At 38.3% G+C, this 17,994-nt stretch overlaps 1 protein-coding gene across 5 annotated transcripts in view; it reads left to right on the plus strand.

Moving 5' to 3' along the window:
• LOC130929540 (phosphatidylinositol 4-phosphate 5-kinase type-1 gamma-like) overlaps positions 1 to 17,994 on the plus strand; it is a 61,454-nt gene that overhangs the window by 11,972 nt on the left and 31,488 nt on the right. For all 5 annotated transcript variants that reach the window (XR_009066914.1, XM_057856752.1, XM_057856751.1 and 2 more), the window contains exons 4-11: positions 2,936 to 3,066; positions 3,133 to 3,250; positions 5,143 to 5,295; positions 10,125 to 10,424; positions 10,496 to 10,704; positions 10,775 to 10,858; positions 16,760 to 16,808; positions 16,959 to 17,043. Coding sequence is in view for 4 of the 5 variants with exons in the window: in XM_057856752.1 (XP_057712735.1) it covers positions 2,936 to 3,066; positions 3,133 to 3,250; positions 5,143 to 5,295; positions 10,125 to 10,424; positions 10,496 to 10,704; positions 10,775 to 10,858; positions 16,760 to 16,808; positions 16,959 to 17,043 (1,129 nt within the window). In the remaining variant the exon portion in view is untranslated. The remainder of the gene's footprint in view (positions 1 to 2,935; positions 3,067 to 3,132; positions 3,251 to 5,142; positions 5,296 to 10,124; positions 10,425 to 10,495; positions 10,705 to 10,774; positions 10,859 to 16,759; positions 16,809 to 16,958; positions 17,044 to 17,994) is intronic.

A 17,994-nucleotide genomic window follows, 5' to 3' on the forward strand; every position in this document is an offset into this window, starting at 1 on the left:
GTTAAATATGCTATTATTTCAATATGTTTATTGATTTATATTTAACAACAACAACAACAACAACAACAAAATTTACCAAAGCACTTTTTTCCCTTCCAAACACCAGGGGGTGCTGCAGCACACTCAGCACCCCACTTCCCGCACCACTGCACCTGGACGCCAAGAACTGTATGTAAAAGAAGTTGCCTGAGAGTTTAAGATGACGCTCGCCATGCTAATTGCTAATGCTAACAAGAACATGAATGCTATGCTAATGCTATGAGCCATCTAGCCAATCATTATCACGTTTGCAATGGCGTCACAACCCATTTCCTTCCTCCCCCCTCCCGCTCTGCTCTCTCCCAGGCAAAAATGTGATAAAATCAGACATTTCGTGCTTCATTCAACCAATTTGTAGTAACGTGTCCCTTCACATCCTCAGTACCAGTGTTGCAAAGATGAGAAAAGTAATTAATTAGATTACTCACTACTGGAAAAAATATAACACTGTTAGAAACGCCGTTATACTATAACGCCATTAATCACAACATTGTTCACTAAGGGTGTAACGGTACATGTATTTGTACCGAACCGTTTCGGTACGTGGTGCTCGGTTCGGAACGGAGGCGTACCGAACGAGTTTCTGACGTAATGTAACCCTTACTTTTCGAGGCTGTGAGTCGATCGGGTTACAGTTTGTTTGTGTAGATTATATTTACTCAGTCTTCTCTACTATAATAATGAGGACCAACACGGTAGGACAGTATAACCCAGAAACGTCAATGGCGCGACAACGTGGCCGCCGCGAGAACGCAGTGAAATGCGGGCGTTAAAGTCAATCAGCCAATGCACACCAGTCGCAGTGCGGCCGCGTGTTAGACGCGTCCCTGAAGCGGCTCAACACGACGCACACGAAAAGAACGGCAGAGTTTATTATTTGACGCGAGACGCGACCCTCCTGTGTCAATACTACTACCGGTAGCTAGGATTGGGCGGACCGGAAGTCACTCGTGTAAAAATATGGTGGATCCAGTCTATTTTCAAACTAATATGCAATCGTAACCCACTTTTTGAGTCCATCAGATCTCTTGTGAGAGTGGTAGATCGGGGCACAGTTGGCTTGTCTTTGTTGATTTACTGCTGTCTTCTCTGCTATAATAATAACCAACACGGCCCCGTGCTCAATACAAAACCCTCCTACCACAACAAAACAAGTAGGAACTAATATTCACATAGGAATTAAAGTTATACAACATAAAATATAAACACATAATAAAATAAATAATAGCCCATTTAAATAAAATAAATTGAAATGAGCTAAAACACCTGTAATTAAATAATAAGAATAATGCACAGATCCTGCTTACAAAATTAAATGTATTAATTTCTGTGTGGTGCTTTAGCTTGAGAAAATCCACCAATAAATCTTTTGAAAACCGTTCATAAGAAAAAAAAAAGATTCATTGAGGCATTTCATTTGTAAAATACATGTTAAACTCTTTGTCATTGGGATTGCTTTTCTCTTCAGCACAGGACTTCTTTTTTCTTCTTTCTTTCAGAAAGAAAGCTGACCAATATGCGGGGTCCGAAAGGCAAATTGTTGGTGGTTTATCTTTAAATACCCGCTACTTTTTGAGCAGAATTCTAGCTTCTAGCTGTATAGGCTAATATTCCTATTGTTGAAAGCACAAAGGTGTGTAATAAACAACTAGCACATTTATATTTTGCATTTTGATTTTTTACTGTACCAAAAATGAACTGAACCGTGACCTCAAAACCGAGGTATGTACCGAACCGAGATTTTTGTGTACCGTTACACCCCTATTGTTCACGGATTTCTGTAGTCCTCGATGCAAACCGATGATTATCTTTGTAATCAATACAATATACAGTCTTGTGAAAAAATTAGGACACCCCATTAAATATTTAGTTCTTTATTAAGAAATGTTCGCATATTGATGTCTGATCTTGTTTTTCTTTATCACTGGAAAAGAAAGTGATTTAATTACAGGCAAACAACAAAAATGAACATTGTTTTACTCATTAAACCAAATATGTCAACAAAAATGCATATTCTAACTGAGGAAAAAGGTAGGACACCCTACCACCTAATAGCTAGTGTTAGCCTCTTTGGCTGAAATAACTTCAGTGAGACTCTTTTTGTAGCCATCTACCAGTCTTTTACATGGGGCTGAACAAAGTTTGCCCTACTTCTCAATGCAAAATACTTTCAGCTGTGAGATGTTTGAGGGGTTTCTTTCATGTACAGCCCGTTTCAAGTCACCCCACAGCATCTCAATGGGATTAAGATCAGTGCTTTTACTCGGCCATACAAGGACTCTCTATTTCTTTTCAGCCAGTTAACATTTTCTTACTTATCCACTTTTTTTCCATTTTAATATTAAACAAGGAAAAAAGTAAATATCTCATTTATTAAAAAAAAAAATAAAACAAAATAAAAAAAATAATACGGTAAATAAGGGAAGACTAAATATTCTCAGAGTTCTGGAGCCTTTTATATGTACCTTTACTTCTGTTTCTCAGTTTGTTTTTTTTTCTCATTTGTTTCTTGCTGATTTTAATGTGGTGTAAAGCACTTTGAGTGACCGTGTTTTTTGCCCCAAAAAATGTGCCATGGCTTGCCTTTTAGAAAAGCAGACTGATTAATCTGATAATGTATAACAACAAATAATGTGATTTATGTACTGGATAAATCCGTTGACTCGTCTAAAAAATAATCAGTGATTCATCAGCTATCAAAATATTTGTTTATGGCAGCGTTAATCTTAAGGTACCACCATTTTTTCCCCCCTCAACACTCTATCACACTTTGAATTTCTTTTCGTATGACTTGCGATCGTGTGGGATTCTTTCTGCTTCTCAAGTACTTAAACTTGGCTTCAGCAGTCCATCGACCACTCCCACCTACATGTGTTCTTTTATCTTGTGCCCCCAGACCTCCTCCTCCGCCTTAAAAGGGGCCATCCAACTCGGTATTGGCTACACCGTTGGCAATCTCAGCTCCAAGCCGGAGCGAGACGTGCTAATGCAGGACTTCTACGTGGTAGAAAGCATCTTCTTCCCTAGGTAGCATCCTATCATATACGGTGTACTTTCGACTACTTTCTAATTGTATTCATTGTGTTGTCGCAGCGAGGGTAGCAACCTCACACCAGCCCACCACTTTCCAGACTTCAGGTTCAAAACGTATGCCCCTGTGGCTTTCCGGTACTTCAGGGAACTCTTTGGAATCCGACCGGATGACTACCTGGTAATTGTTTTAGTTTGAGTAGAACCAGAAATGTCTATTTTTAACTCCGTGGCTGCCATTAACGACAATAAACGCCAATTGCATTTTGACAGGGAGACTGCAAATGAACATTCGTTCATTCGTCCCGTCCCAGTCGAAATGGATTGGATGTCTATTGCTGTCAATGGCACTGAAATATGATCATACACTAAAGAAAATCATTATATGCCAGGGTAAAAAACCCAAAGGCCTGAAATTAATTTAGACTTTTTTTCATAGCAGTAAATTTAGAAGGTCAAAAAAGAACAAATTTGCAGCAAAAGAAATATTTTTGCTTGCTTTTTAAAATGGTATTTCAGTAGCCAGAAGCCAAGTGAATGCATGTAATGTCATTTCAATTGATGTATCGTATAATTGTGTACAGATAAAAGTTTTCATCATTGGAATAAACGAAAAAAAAAATGTTAACAAAACAAACAAAGACAAGTTAGTACAAACCTACACTTTGAATAAAGTAGCCGTTAGCCAAGCTAATTAATGTACAATATGTCTCAGTTTAATCGGTTGTACCATAAAGTTGTGCATTGATATAGTTTCCATCTTTAGAACATACTATAAAATCGCGAACAAAACAAATAAACACAAGACAAATTTGTAAAAACCCACACTTTTTGTCAAAGTATATTTTTGAATACGATTATGTAATCAGATTTCGCTAGCAGTTAGCCCAGCATAATGTGTGCGTCAGATGCATCGTAAAATTGTGCACGGATAAAGTTCCCATTATTGGAACATACTAAAAAATTGTCAAAAAAACAAACAAATAAAAGACATATTAGTACAAAACCACACTATGAATAAAATCTTAATTTTTTTTTTTTTTTATTGGATTTTGGTAGCTATTAGCCAAGCTAATGTATGCTTCAGTTTTATCGGTGTACCATACAGTTGTGCGTGGATAAAGTTTCCATCTTTGTAAACATCTAAAATTGTCAACGAAAGGTACAAACAAAAGACAAATTTGTACAAAACCAAACTTTTATTCAAGTTATATTTTTAAAATATGCTGAAACAATCAGATTTTGCAAGCGGTTAGCTAAGCTAATTTAGGCCTATGTGTCAGTTTGTGCAAAAAAAAGGAAAAAAAATATATATTTGAAATATTTAATATGTTAAAGTTTTTAAGTACATATCGAGTAGAACATAATATTTAATCAGACAATGATTTAAAAATCTGAAATTTAATCAGTGTACTGTGCAATTGCAAACAGACAAAGTTTACATGTAACTTACTCAGTGATTAAATTGTGTTCATTTGTATTCACTTCTTATATCTTTTGTACGCAATTCATCATAATTAATGTGAAAAAGTCATGCCTGTAGTTTTTATATCTTTACTGCATTCTAATTTGTTGCACGGCCAAGTATTAAAACATGATTATGAATCATTACTGCTTCAAGCACCAATTAACAAGGCTTGAACTGATCATTTAACCCACTTGAGAGATCTATGCAATTTTCTTTGATGCGCCTGATAAATTTCATGATAGCAAGGTAATAGCTCTCATTCTGCCATGAGCTAAATATACTGCGGTTGTGTGAAGTTCTTTCTAAACACTTCAGAGTTATCAAATAAACCACCTTCTTGCCACTTGACATACCGACGTGACACAAACACGTGCCATCACACATGCACACTTGCATACATGCGACGGCATGCTGCGTTTGGCTGCAGCATTTAAGCTCTCACTGAATCCCTGTGCCAGAGGAAGCTTAGCTAAAGCGTCCTTTTTTTAAACTCAACCAGGACAGTGTACAGAATTTGTCAGCATTTTCTTTAGTTTTGAATGTGATGCAGTATTACAGCAACCAGTAATTTTTCTACACCATTGCTTTTGTATTCTCCCTTTCAGTATTCTCTATGTAATGAGCCATTGATTGAATTGACCAATCCCGGAGCTAGTGGCTCCATTTTCTACGTAACACGCGATGATGAGTTCATCATAAAAACAGTCCAACACAAGGAGGCAGAGTTTCTACAGAAATTGCTTCCTGGCTACTACATGGTAAGTCAAAATGAACACTTGTATTGTATTTGCCAATTTTGCCAAGCAGCGGCTTTGTGATTGAATAGCAGAGGGGTCGGACCTACCTATCTAATTACTTCATAACAGGCTTTGCACATAGTCCAGTAACATGAGCTAAGACCTTGCGGATGTGTCACGCTGTCCAGCAGGTGCGATGAAACAACAAGTTTTTTTAACAAGACGCCAGCACTTTTCACAGGCTGAGACCAAAGTGATTTACAATAGTGCTAAGCGATATGGGGGGAAAATTATATCATGATATGGACCAGAGTTGCTTTAGAAATTAGTTGATTTTACATTGACCACACAGTAACATTAGTGTTTTACCACAAGTAAACACTTCAACATAACAATATCCCTACTGGCTGGCTTTAATGTTATTACATAAATTAACTCATTGGCTGCCATGGACCGCGATAGACCTCCAATCTATTTAGACTGAAAACTGAGCCTAAGTAAATTTGTTAACCAAACTCAAAAGTTCGGTCGAAAGCCCAGACTTCCCTCTCCCCAGCCACTTCAACCAGCTCCTCCGGCGGGATCCCAAGGCGTTCCCAAGCCAGCCGAGAGACATAGTCTCTTCAACGTGTCCCTCGCGTCCCCGGGGCCTCCCGCCGGTGGGACATGCGCAGAACACCTCTCCGGGGAGGCGTCCAGGAGGCATCCGAACCAGATGCCCGAGCCACCTCAGCTGGCTCCTCTCAACGTGGGGGAGTAGCGGCTCGATGCTGAGTCCCTCCCGGATGACCGAGCTTCTCACCCTATCTCTAAGGAGAGCCCGGACACCCTGCGGACGAAACTCATTTCTGCCGCTTGTATCCGGGATGTTGTTCTTCCGGTCACGACCCGCAGCTTTTGACCATAGGTGAGTGTAGGAACAGAATCGAGAGCTTCGCCTTTTGGCTCAGCTCCTTCTTCACCACTATAAAGACTGGTGCAGAGTCCGCATTTCTGCAGACGGTCCACCGATCCGCCAGTCGATCTCCCGCTCCCTCCTACCCTCGCTCGTGAACAAGACCCCAAGATACTTGAACTCTTCCACTTGGGGTAGGATCTCATTCCCGACCCCGAGAGGGCACTCCACCCTTTTCCGACTGAGGACAATGGTCTCGGATTTGGAGGAGGTGATCTTCATTCCAACTGCTTCACACTCGGCTGCGAACAGCTCTAGTGAGAGTTGGAGGTCACTGCTTAATGAAGCCAACAGCACCACAACATCTGCAAGAAGCAGAAATGCAATGCTGTGGTCACCAAACCGGACCCCCTCAATGCTTCGGCTGGCCTAGAAATTCTGTCCATAAAAAGTATAAACAGAATTCGTGACAAAGGGCAGCCTTGGCGGCGTCCAACCCTCATTGCGAACGAATTCGACTTACTGCCGGCAATGCGAACCAAACTCTGCCATATGTAAAGGGACCAAACAGCCCTTACCAAGGGGCTTGGTACCCCGTACTCCCGGAGCATCCCCCACAGGACTCCCCGAGGCACACGGTCGAACGCCTTCTCCAGACCCACAAAACACGTGTAGCCTGGTTGGGCGAACTCCCATGAACCTTCAAGGACCCTGCCGAGGGTGTAGAACTGTTCCACTGTTCCACGAAACTCACACTGCTCCTCCTGAATCTGAGATTCGACTTCCCGACGGACCCTCCTCTCCAGCACCCCTGAATAGACTTTACCGGGGAGGCTGAGGAGTGTGATCCCTCTATAATTGGAACACACTCTCCGATCCCATGCCTGTCTACTCTATTAACAAATCCGTGTAGAGATTTGTGTACGTCGCCCTCTAGTGGTTGGCTGCCATTACTGGGGTGTTTGTACACCTATAGCAGGCCAGCGTCAGTCAATGTAAACAGTAATTTTAGCAGCTCTTGGCTGAGTGCTGTAGGCGGCGCACCTCAGCAATGGCTGACTGGGTTCTTCCGGTCGTTTTAATAAAATAATAAAACTGGATAGGAAGTCGTCATTGAAATCCATTAGAGCTCGCATCTATCTAGCATCTATTTTTTATATCTATGTGCGCTTGTACTCGATAAATTAGTAAGCACATCAGATTTGTTCCCGGAAATAATAAGCCCACACATTAGCGAAGATGACTGAAAAGCAGACGTCTTTGGACAGATGTTTGGGGAAAAGGCCACCTGCTGAGCCAGAAGAGGAGCCCAATGTGTGGCTAAAAGCTAGCAAACGAGGCAACAAAAGGTAATGCACTGAGAGCATCATACCTCGTGGCGAACCGTATTGCTAAAATAAAAAAACCTAGACCAAGGATATTTGCCGTCAAGTTTTAGGAGAAGCCGTTGTTAAAAATGGTTGATTCAGCGTATGGTGAGCAGTAGAGGTGTGCAAAATTTCTGATTCTTAGATTATTCGCGATTCGGCCGTGGAAGATTCGAGAACGATTCACAAACATCCAAATTCCGATTATTGAAATATGCCAAGTAAAGCGGAAGTACAACACACTCAGCGCGCCGCGCGGTCTTCGGGACGGAACCGAGCGAGAGTAGCTAAACATCATGCTTCTTATTACCCGGCCCCTCAGGTAATGCCAATGCTCAACTCACGGCTCTAGCTCAACTCATGCCACGAGATAAAAAAACACAACAACATACCTGACTGCTGCCGAAAAGCTGCTACAAAGTACAGCCACATAATGTTACGGTAGATATCATTTACATAGGACTAGATGCATTATAGATTCGGTAGCGTAAGCAGCATATCTACAAAAAGCTAGATGCGGGCGTTAGTAAACGGCCGCCATCTTAAAGCAGTACACTTCCCTGCAAGGCTGTTGTAGCGAACCTTCCAAGCAAACCTAATTAACTTTTTATCTAAAATACTCCTAAATCAGTAAAATATTGACTTGAATCTATCTTTAAAATAGTTTTAAAACTTTCACCTGTCGAAAGTAGACAAAAGGGAAATTATGGAATAACGGGAGCAATTTTAACAACTTTAACGGTTGATTCACAACAAATTAATTGAATGTAGTTTAAAGCTGCTGATACAGAATGGGGACTGGAGTTTTTTTATTTAATGTTATTTTTGTATATTTGTTTACTGCTATATGCGAACTTGATACTGAAATAGTAGTTTGGTTTAGCCTGAGAGTATTTTTGAACAATTTTGGAACTAATGTACAAAACTTTAAAAAAAATTTAAAAAATAAAAAATAAAGGAGGGGGGTGCATCAATAATCGTTTTATAATCGAATTGGAGCCTCTGAATCGTAATCGTAATCGAATCGTTAGGTGCCCAAAGATTCCCAGCTCTAGTGAGCAGTGTTGTTTTTGGCAGCCCTTTAATTTTCGTCTTGGTCTTATGGACGACAAAACTTATTAGTCTCAGTTATATTTTAGCCATTTCAAAATATGTTTGTCTTCATCGAGTTTTTGTTGACGAAACCTCAGACTAATTTCATCTAGTTTTAGTTGACGTTTACTCAAAAGTTGCGTCTGTAAAATTCGAAAGTTACACTTAAAAAAATAATAAATAAATAAAAGGTTTCCATTTCCAATGAACATTGACAGACAAGCACATATTGTAGCATGTACAAATCTAACACACACTCAGCAGGAAAACAGTACATTATTTTCAGTGAATTTTACCTGGATGCCACGAACTGTATATAAAAATTTGTCCGAGAGTAGAAAAGGGCGTTTGCCGTTAGCAATAGCCTCATGTATGGTGAACGTGAATGGTATGCTAACGCTACGAGTTACATTTAGTGTGTGACGATCACTCAGCACAGACCTTTAAAGCTAAAGCATCATTGCATATTCTCTCTTGCCAAGGAAAAGAAGACAAATCTTACCGTGTGTGTCTCAAAACAAGCAAATGGGGAGACTAGAAAGGACTAGTGGGTGAGTTGGGGGGTGCAGCAAGTTACATGAGTGACACAACTAGACATTGCTACAATGCATGCTAACTGCACATGTGACGGAAACTATCGTGCATTTTCATCATGTTCTCGTGTCGTTATGTTTTAGTCTCCCAAGAAATGTTTTTAGCTTGTTATCGTCTCGTCATCGTCATGAAAATTTGTTCGTCGATGAAATATTTTCGTTATAGTCATCGTTGAAAAAAAACAATAATGGTGAGTTACATTTTCTCTGCACCTAATGTTCGTTTTTAGCACCGTCAAGTTATTTTATACTTACTGGTACTGTAATTTTCTGCCACACTTTGCCGGTCAGTGAAAAAAATGTGAGGACCACTGGTTTAGAAATCTTAAAATTTTACGAATCTTCATGTTCGTGCCTCTCAGTAGGAAATGTCCATATTTTTATTCATTTAAAAACACTTTCAAAAACAGTAAATATTCTCTTTTTTAAATTTGGATTTCTAATATTCAGGTTCTTTATTTAAAAAACAAAAAGGGAAAAACACTTTAATACTCTTATTTCGCAAAAACATTAAATAACTTCTCATTTTTTAATCATGTAACTTATTAAATTTTAATTAAATTGAAAGAGAAACAGGAAGTTGATGCAGATGATGCCACACAAAGTGATGTGGTGGGCCAGATCTAGCCCCCAGGCTTTGAGTTTCACACCAGTGACTTCGCAGATTAGATTACTTGTACTTAAAAAAAAATATTTTAAACTTTTTTTTTGACCAAAGATAAATTCAATTTGAGACCCCTGCTTCACCTACACGTAATTACGGCACCAATCTTACACACACACAAATAGCAAGAAACCAAAATGCAAAAATACCACATTTTCAGAAAAAAAGCATCTGTATTGAAAGGTTTCCCACAAAGATTTATTCGCAATCTTTGTTTTTCTTCATAACTCTCTCCCCAGAACTTGAACCAGAACCCTCGGACATTGCTGCCAAAGTTCTTTGGCCTCTATTGTGTTCAGTGCGGGGGTAAAAACATCCGAGTCGTGGCTATGAACAATATTCTGCCTCGGTCTGTACGCATGCACCTTAAATTTGACTTGAAGGGATCCACTTACAAGAGGCGAGCATCTAAGAAGGAGCGGGAGAAAAGCAAACCTACGTTCAAAGATCTGGACTTTTTGAGTGATGTTCCTGAGGGCCTCAGTTTGGACCAGGACACATATAACGCCCTGGTTAAAACTTTGCAAAGAGACTGTCTGGTAAGATATGAAATTACAAGTCAAGCCAAAAACATGGCTAATGTCCTCAACGCATGTTCTTGATATTCCAGGTGCTGGAAAGTTTTAAGATTATGGACTATAGTTTGCTCCTCGGGGTCCATAACAAGACCCAAGCTCAGAGAGAGCGTCAGTCCCAAGGTTCACCAGCAGGTGGAGTGGATGAAATGCGACCTGCCGCCCAGAAAGCCTTGTACTCCACAGCAATTGAGTCCATACAAGGAGGATCAACATGCAGGGAAACTCTCGACCACGATGACACGTAAATCTCACTGCTCATTGCCCTATCAGCCTGTGCGCACATGATGCTGATGTATTCCCTATGCTTGCAGAATGGGTGGCATTCCAGCTGTGGGACTCAAAGGAGAGCACCTCCTCCTGTTCATTGGTATCATTGACATTCTGCAGTCCTACCGGTAAAACACCCACATTTTAAATGGTTCATTTATGGAAAATACTCATTTCGGTGTGTGAAATTATGTTTAGGGCTGCCACAAACAATTAATTTTGCGATGAGTCAAATTGGCTTATATGTAAATCATATACTGTATATCATCAATTCACATACACTGGAACCAAAAATGTGGAAAAACTTGGACCATAAATAATAATTAACAGTATCATTGTCTTTCAAAGCAAAGCACATGTTATCAAATGTTGAATTTTAATAATTACAAAATAATTACAGTATGATAGTTACATTATTACAAATAATTATATAATTAAACAAGTATACATTATAATCATTACAACCATCTGCTTTCATTGAGGACTACAAAAATCTGAGCATATTGAAATTTTTTCTCTCATTATGTTTTTATTATTGAAATAATACAGTGGTACCACTACTCAAGAAAAAAAAAATGGTTCTGGAAGTAGTTTTGTAAACTGAAAATCCCAAAAGTAGACACACATTTTCCATGTAAATCCCCTAATTTGTTCCAATCCCCCCCAAATTCAGACATAAATCTTTTGTAAAGCATAAAAATGCATCAAAACATGTAACAAATACATGTTTATATAAGATTTTTTTGCACAGTAACAATATAATGAGAACTGTGCATAATGTAAGAAATAAAGAATAAAAGTTGTCGGAACTCGAGGGGTGGGATACAAATATACAGTCGAGGTCCCTCTTAGATAACTGGATGCCAGGAAGATGTTAGGCAATAGCCAATGGCAGAGCAGCTATAAACATGTTAAGTTCAGTAAACTCTGGGAGCTGCAAGTAGCAGCTCATACTGTATTTTTGCACTGTGAAATTTCTTTTGTTACAAGAGGCAAAATTTTCCTTTATTTCCTTATGTACGGATGTTTGCAAGTAGAGGTACCAATGTAAAAAAAAAAAATCTATATATGCTGGTATATGTAGAAAATACTAAGGGTGTATCGGTACATGTAATAGTATTGAACCGTTTCGGTACGTGGTGCTCGGTTCAGAACGGACGCGTGCCGAACGAGTTTCTGACGTAATATAACCCTTACTTTTCGAGGCTGTGAGTCGATCGGGTTACAGTTTCTTTGTGTAGATGATATTTACTCTGTCTTCTCTACTATAATGAGGACCAACACGGTAGGACAGTATAACCCAGAAATGTCAACGGCGCGACAACGTGGCCGCCGCGAGAACGCAGTGAAACGCGGGCGTTAGAGTCAATCAGCCAATGCACACCAGTCGCAGTCCGGCCGTGTGTTAGGTGCGTCCCAGAAGCGGCTCAACGCGACGCCCGCAAAAAGAACGGCAGAGTTTATTATTTGACGCGAGACGTGGACCTCCTGCGTCAATACCACTACCGGTAGCTAGGATCAGGCCGGAAGTCACTCGTGTAAAAATATTTTCAAACTAACATGCAATCGTAACCTACTTTTTGAGTCCATCAGATCTCTTGAGTGGTTGATCGGGGCACAGTTGACTTGTCTTTGTTGTTTTACTGCTGTCTTCTCTGCTATAATAAAAAGCAACACGGCCCCGTGTTCAATACAAAACCCTCCTACCACAACAAAACAACTAGGAACTAATATTCACATAGGAACTAAAGTTATACAACATAAAATTTACAATATAAATGAATACTACATCACATTTGTAAAATATAAAGACATAATAAAATAAATAATAGCCCATTTGAATAAAATGAATTTAAATGAGCTAAAACATTTGTAATTAAATAAAAGGAATAATACACACATCCTGCTTACACAATTAAATTGATTCATTTCTGTGTGGCGCTTTAACTTGAGAAAATCCACCAATAAAGCTTTTGAAAACCGTTCATAAGAAATAAAAAATGATTCATTGAGGCATTTCATTTGTAAAATACATGTTAAAATCTTTGTCATTGGGATTGCTTTTCTCTTTAGCACAGGACTTTTTTCTTTTCTTTCTTTCAGAAAGAACGCAGACCAATACGCGGGGTCTGAAAGGCAACTTGTTGTTGGATTATCTTTTAATACCCGCTACTTTTTTAGCAGAATTTGAGCTTTGTATAGGCTAATGTTCCTATTGTTAAAAGCACAAAAGTGTGTAATAAACAACTAGCACATTTATATTTTGCATTTTGTTTTCTTACTGTACTGAAAATTAACCGAACCGTGACCTCAAAACCGAGGTACGTACCGAACCAAGATTTTTGTGTACCGTTACACCCCTAGAAAACACTACATTTGTTATTTTCTTATTTTATATTGTCTGTCTATCTTCAATTAAATGATTTAAAACAAACAAACAAACAAACAAACAAACAAACAAACAAACAGAAGAATATTTACTAGTAAGAGGTTAAAAAAGAAAATGGATTTGGACAACTTTTTGGTCAACAGTGTCAGCAAACATTCTTTGACTATAAAAGTTAAAAGTAGTTGTCAACAGTGGTGGAATGTAAACAAAGTAAAAGTACTTCGTTATTGTACCTAAGTACATTTTTGTTTATCTGTACTTTACTTGAGTACAAATATGAAGTGGTACTTTTTACTTTTACGTCACTACATTATACAGTATCTGTACTTTTTACTCCACTACTTTTAAAATTTTCTCCTGCGTTACACGTTACTTTTATTTGTTTTCTTTTTTTTGTCATTGTGTATTGATAGTTTCGTTTTCGTGCCTCCGGTGCAATTGATAAACCCCTGCAACTACTAGTATACCGTAATTGAGCACTAGAGGCAGGAACACGAGTACAAGCAAGATTGGGCAGGTGAACGAGATATTGACCAATTAACACCAGCAGAGAGAGCAGCGTGCATTCAGATGGGTGCTGCACACTCTTGTACAGTAGGTGGCTGTATGCACCTGATAGTTGCTTGCAATCCGCCATAAAGCAGTTTTGGAGTTTTTGAGCTTGTTAAGCTTCTGTTTACAGTGCAGTCAATTTTATTGTTTTTTCCCCATTCTGCAGTTTTAAATAAAACTGAGCAGTCGATGAATTATCTGTTTTTCAGAGATTTTCTCAGATCTCTGTATGTACAGTGGTACGAAAAAGTATCTGAACCTTTTGGAATTTCTCACATTTCTGCATAAAATCACCATCAAATGTGATCTGATCTTTTTCAAAATCACACAGATGAAAAAAACAGTCTGCTTTAACTAAAACCACCCAAACATTTATAGATTTTCGTAGTTCAGTCATATTTCTGGGATGTCTGGCATGAATCGCTGTCTTTAGGTCATGCCACAGCATCTCAATGGGGTTCAAGTCTGGACTTTGACTTGGCTACTCCAGAACGTGTATTCTTTTCTTCTGAAACCATTTTGAAGTTGATTTACTTCTGTGTTGTGGATCACTGCCTTGTTGCAGCATCCATCCTCTTTTTAGCTTCAACTGTCTGACAGACGGTCTCTGGTTTTACTGCAAAACATCCTGATAAACTTTTGAATTCATTCTTCCATTAATGTTTGCAAGTTGTCCAGGCCCAGAGGCAGCAAAACAGCCCCAAATCATGATGCTACCTCCACCATGCTTCTCGATGGAGATGAGGTGTTGATGTTGGTGAGCTGTTCCATTTTTCCTCCACACATGACATTGTGCCTCCACACATGATATTGTGTGTTACTCCCAAACAATTCAACTTTGCTTTCATCAGTGCACAAAATATTTTGCCAAAACTTCTGTGGGGTGTCCAAGTCCTTTTTTTCAAACATTAAAGGAGCAACAATGTTTTTTGTTTTTTTTAGACAACAGTGGCTTCCTCAGTGGAATCCTCCCATGAACACCATTCTTGGCCATTGTTTTACATATTGCTGATGTGTGCACAGAGATATTGGACTGTGCCAGTGATTTCTGTAAGTCTTTACCCGACACTCTAGGATTCTTTTTTACCTCTCTATGTATTCTGCGCTGAATTATTGGCGTCATCCTTGGTGGACGGCCACTCCTTGGGAGAGAAGCATCAGTGCCAAACTCTCTCCATTTGCAGACAACTCTCTCACTGTCGACTGATGAACATCCAGACTTTTAGAGATTTTTTTTTTTTTAATTTAAATCCTTTGCCAGCTTTATACAAATCAACAATCGTTGATCGCAGGTCTTTAGACAGCTCTTTTGACCGAGCCATTATTCACATGAGACAAGCTTCTTATCAAGACAATTTTTACCAGTTGTGTGTTTTATAGTGGGCAGAGCAGCTAACTTAAATTGTTCGGTAAAAATTGGTTTCAGTTGCTCTGTAAGTCTCCTCAGGCAGAGGGTTCACTTACTTAGTTTCCCCCCATCTGTCATTAATTGCATGCTATCCTCATTAAAATATGAAAACCTATACTGTAAATGTTTGGGTGGTTTTAGTTACAGCAGACACAGTTTTTCCATCTGTGCGATTTTGACAAAGATCACATTTGATGGTTTTATGCAGAAATTTGAGAAATTACAAAAGGTTCAGATACTTTTTCATACCACTGGATATATGTATATTAAAAAAAAAAAAAAGAAAAATACGTATATATACGCCATATATATATATATATATATATATATATATATATATATATATATATATATATATTAGGGCTGTCAAACGAATAAAAATTTTAATCGAGTTAATTACAGCTTAAAAATTAATTAATCGTAATTAATCGCAATTAATCGCAATTAAAACCATCTATAAAATATGCCATATTTTTCTGTAAATTATATATATATTCTGTAAAATAAATTGTTGGAATGGAAAGATAAGACACAAGATGGATATATATACATTCAACATATGGTACATAAGGACTGTAGTGGGCATTTCACTCTACTGTCATTTAAATCTGTCTATGCTGTCCTCACTCCGAAGCGTCTACTTTTTCCAAAGCTAGACAGCTAGTGAACGACGCCTTAATAATCAGACTTCTTCCTTTTTCATCTGATTTATTAATAAAATGGCCTCAAACCATTGTCCTCTTTAGACCGTCGTAAAACTACAAAAAAAAAGTACACAAGCATTGCATTAGCAACAACGTTAGCTTAGCACGCTATACAGGTTCACTAAATATAAACAAAAAGCGTCTCATACAAAAAATATAACATTTCGCTTACTAACATAATATGTACATTACAACAACCATACTTACGGACAAATCTTGTCCAAGGATCTTATAAGCACAACATTACAACGTAGGCGTCAGCCCGAGATGTCGTGCAGCCATATTGAACTGGCAAGACAACAATAAACCATGTCGCAAAGCGACCACAAGAGTTCGCTGTTAGACAGCACAAAAAGCCTTGCTGTAAAACTTACCAAAAGGCAGAATACTGTCTGAGCGGGACATGTGCGTTAATTGCGCCAAATATTTTAATGTGATTGATTAAAAAAATTAATTACCGCCCGTTAACGCGATAGTTTTGACAGCCCTAATATATATATATATATATATATATATATATATATATATATATATATATATATATATATATATATATAATAATTTGATAATTGATTAGTTGTCAATTATTCGATTAATAAGGGCAGCTATAACCTTGTTTCGCTATTAAAAAAATAACCATATATGTTTCTGTTTGGAATCAATCCTGAGCTATACAGTGAGCGAAAAACAAAACACCGAATCATATTTTTCTTTTCTTTCTGTAATGGCCCTAAATGGCCACAAGATGACGCCAAAGCCCTCATTAAATACAAATATTTCGAGGGGCTCCTGCACTATTATATTGCCAGATAAGCTATGTTTAACTCGTGGACACGTCCAATCCATTTGAAGTGGGAGAGTTGGCAGCGAATGAACTCCCAGTTCAAATGGTTTGAAGGTCAACTAAGGATAAACTCATCTAAATTGATTTTCTATTGACCTGATAGATGAGCAAAATAATGCAACTGTCTTCCAGATTGATTAAGAAATTGGAGCATTCCTGGAAGTCGCTGATCCATGACGGGGTGAGTACATTTCCCTCGTGTGCGGCACTCAAACAAATCAAGCTGATCAAACTGTGGCCGCCTCATTTATTTTAGTACTCTACGTCTTTTACACGGTGCACATAAAGCACCGCACACTGATATGTCATTTATTTCCCGGACCGCCCTCAGGACACAGTGTCCGTTCACAGGCCGAGTTTCTACGCTGAGCGCTTCTACAAATTTTGTAGCGCCGTTGTCTTCAAGAAGAGTTGTTGTGAGTTTTTTCAAATGGATTTCCAAACTGACACATTGGTGCCCTGAGATACAAGTGAACCTGATTTTGGAGCTTTGGAAATGTTGAGAATATTTTTGGTCACAATTAGTCGCATGTAAGTTGTTTTCATTTTTATTGAGTGGGTATGATTCAATATACGAGGGATTGGATTTACGAGCGTGATCACCGAGGAAGTCAAACTTGTATCTCAAGGCACACTGTATTGGGATTGTACCAGATTTTCTAGTAAGGCTGCCAGAGGCGACTATTTTGTTAGTCGATTAATCACTTATGTAGTTATTTTTGTAAAGCGTCAACTCATCGGTGCATTTGAAAATCATGTCATTTATTGTTAGACTGTATTACCCAAAAACTATGCGCTCATTTTAGACAATGAATAATATGTAACTGTTACTGTTCATTGTTTCTAATTTCAACTAATTACAAAGATAATGATCTGCTTTTGTTAATTCAAACCATCACCATTTTAGATAGAGAGGGCAATTTAATATGGAATTATTTTTCCTGACCTCTTTGAGGTTTGACCCAAAATCTTAATAATCTCTTCCGATTCATATTACAAATATTCTTCAAGTTAGGTAATAATCCCTTTATGCATTCCTAAATTATCCCAAATTCATTCATTCTGATTTCTGTGACCTTTGACCTAATTTCCCGCAAAATTTGAATAACCTCTTCAGTTTCATATTACTAATATTCTATAAATTTGATAATAATCCCTTTATCCATTCCTAAATTGTCGCAAAATTCATTTTCTGATCTCTGTGACCTTTGACCTCATTTCCCGCAAAATTTGAATAACCTCTTCAGTTTCCTGTTACAAAAATTCTGCAGGTTTGATAGTAAACTCTTATTTTTTTCTTAAATTCTGTTAAAGTTCCTTTTCTGATACCTGTGACCTTTGACGTCATTACCCCAAATTTTAATCAC

This window comes from Corythoichthys intestinalis, chromosome 14, assembly GCF_030265065.1.
Source record: "Corythoichthys intestinalis isolate RoL2023-P3 chromosome 14, ASM3026506v1, whole genome shotgun sequence".
Taxonomy (NCBI): Eukaryota; Metazoa; Chordata; class Actinopteri; order Syngnathiformes; family Syngnathidae; genus Corythoichthys; species Corythoichthys intestinalis.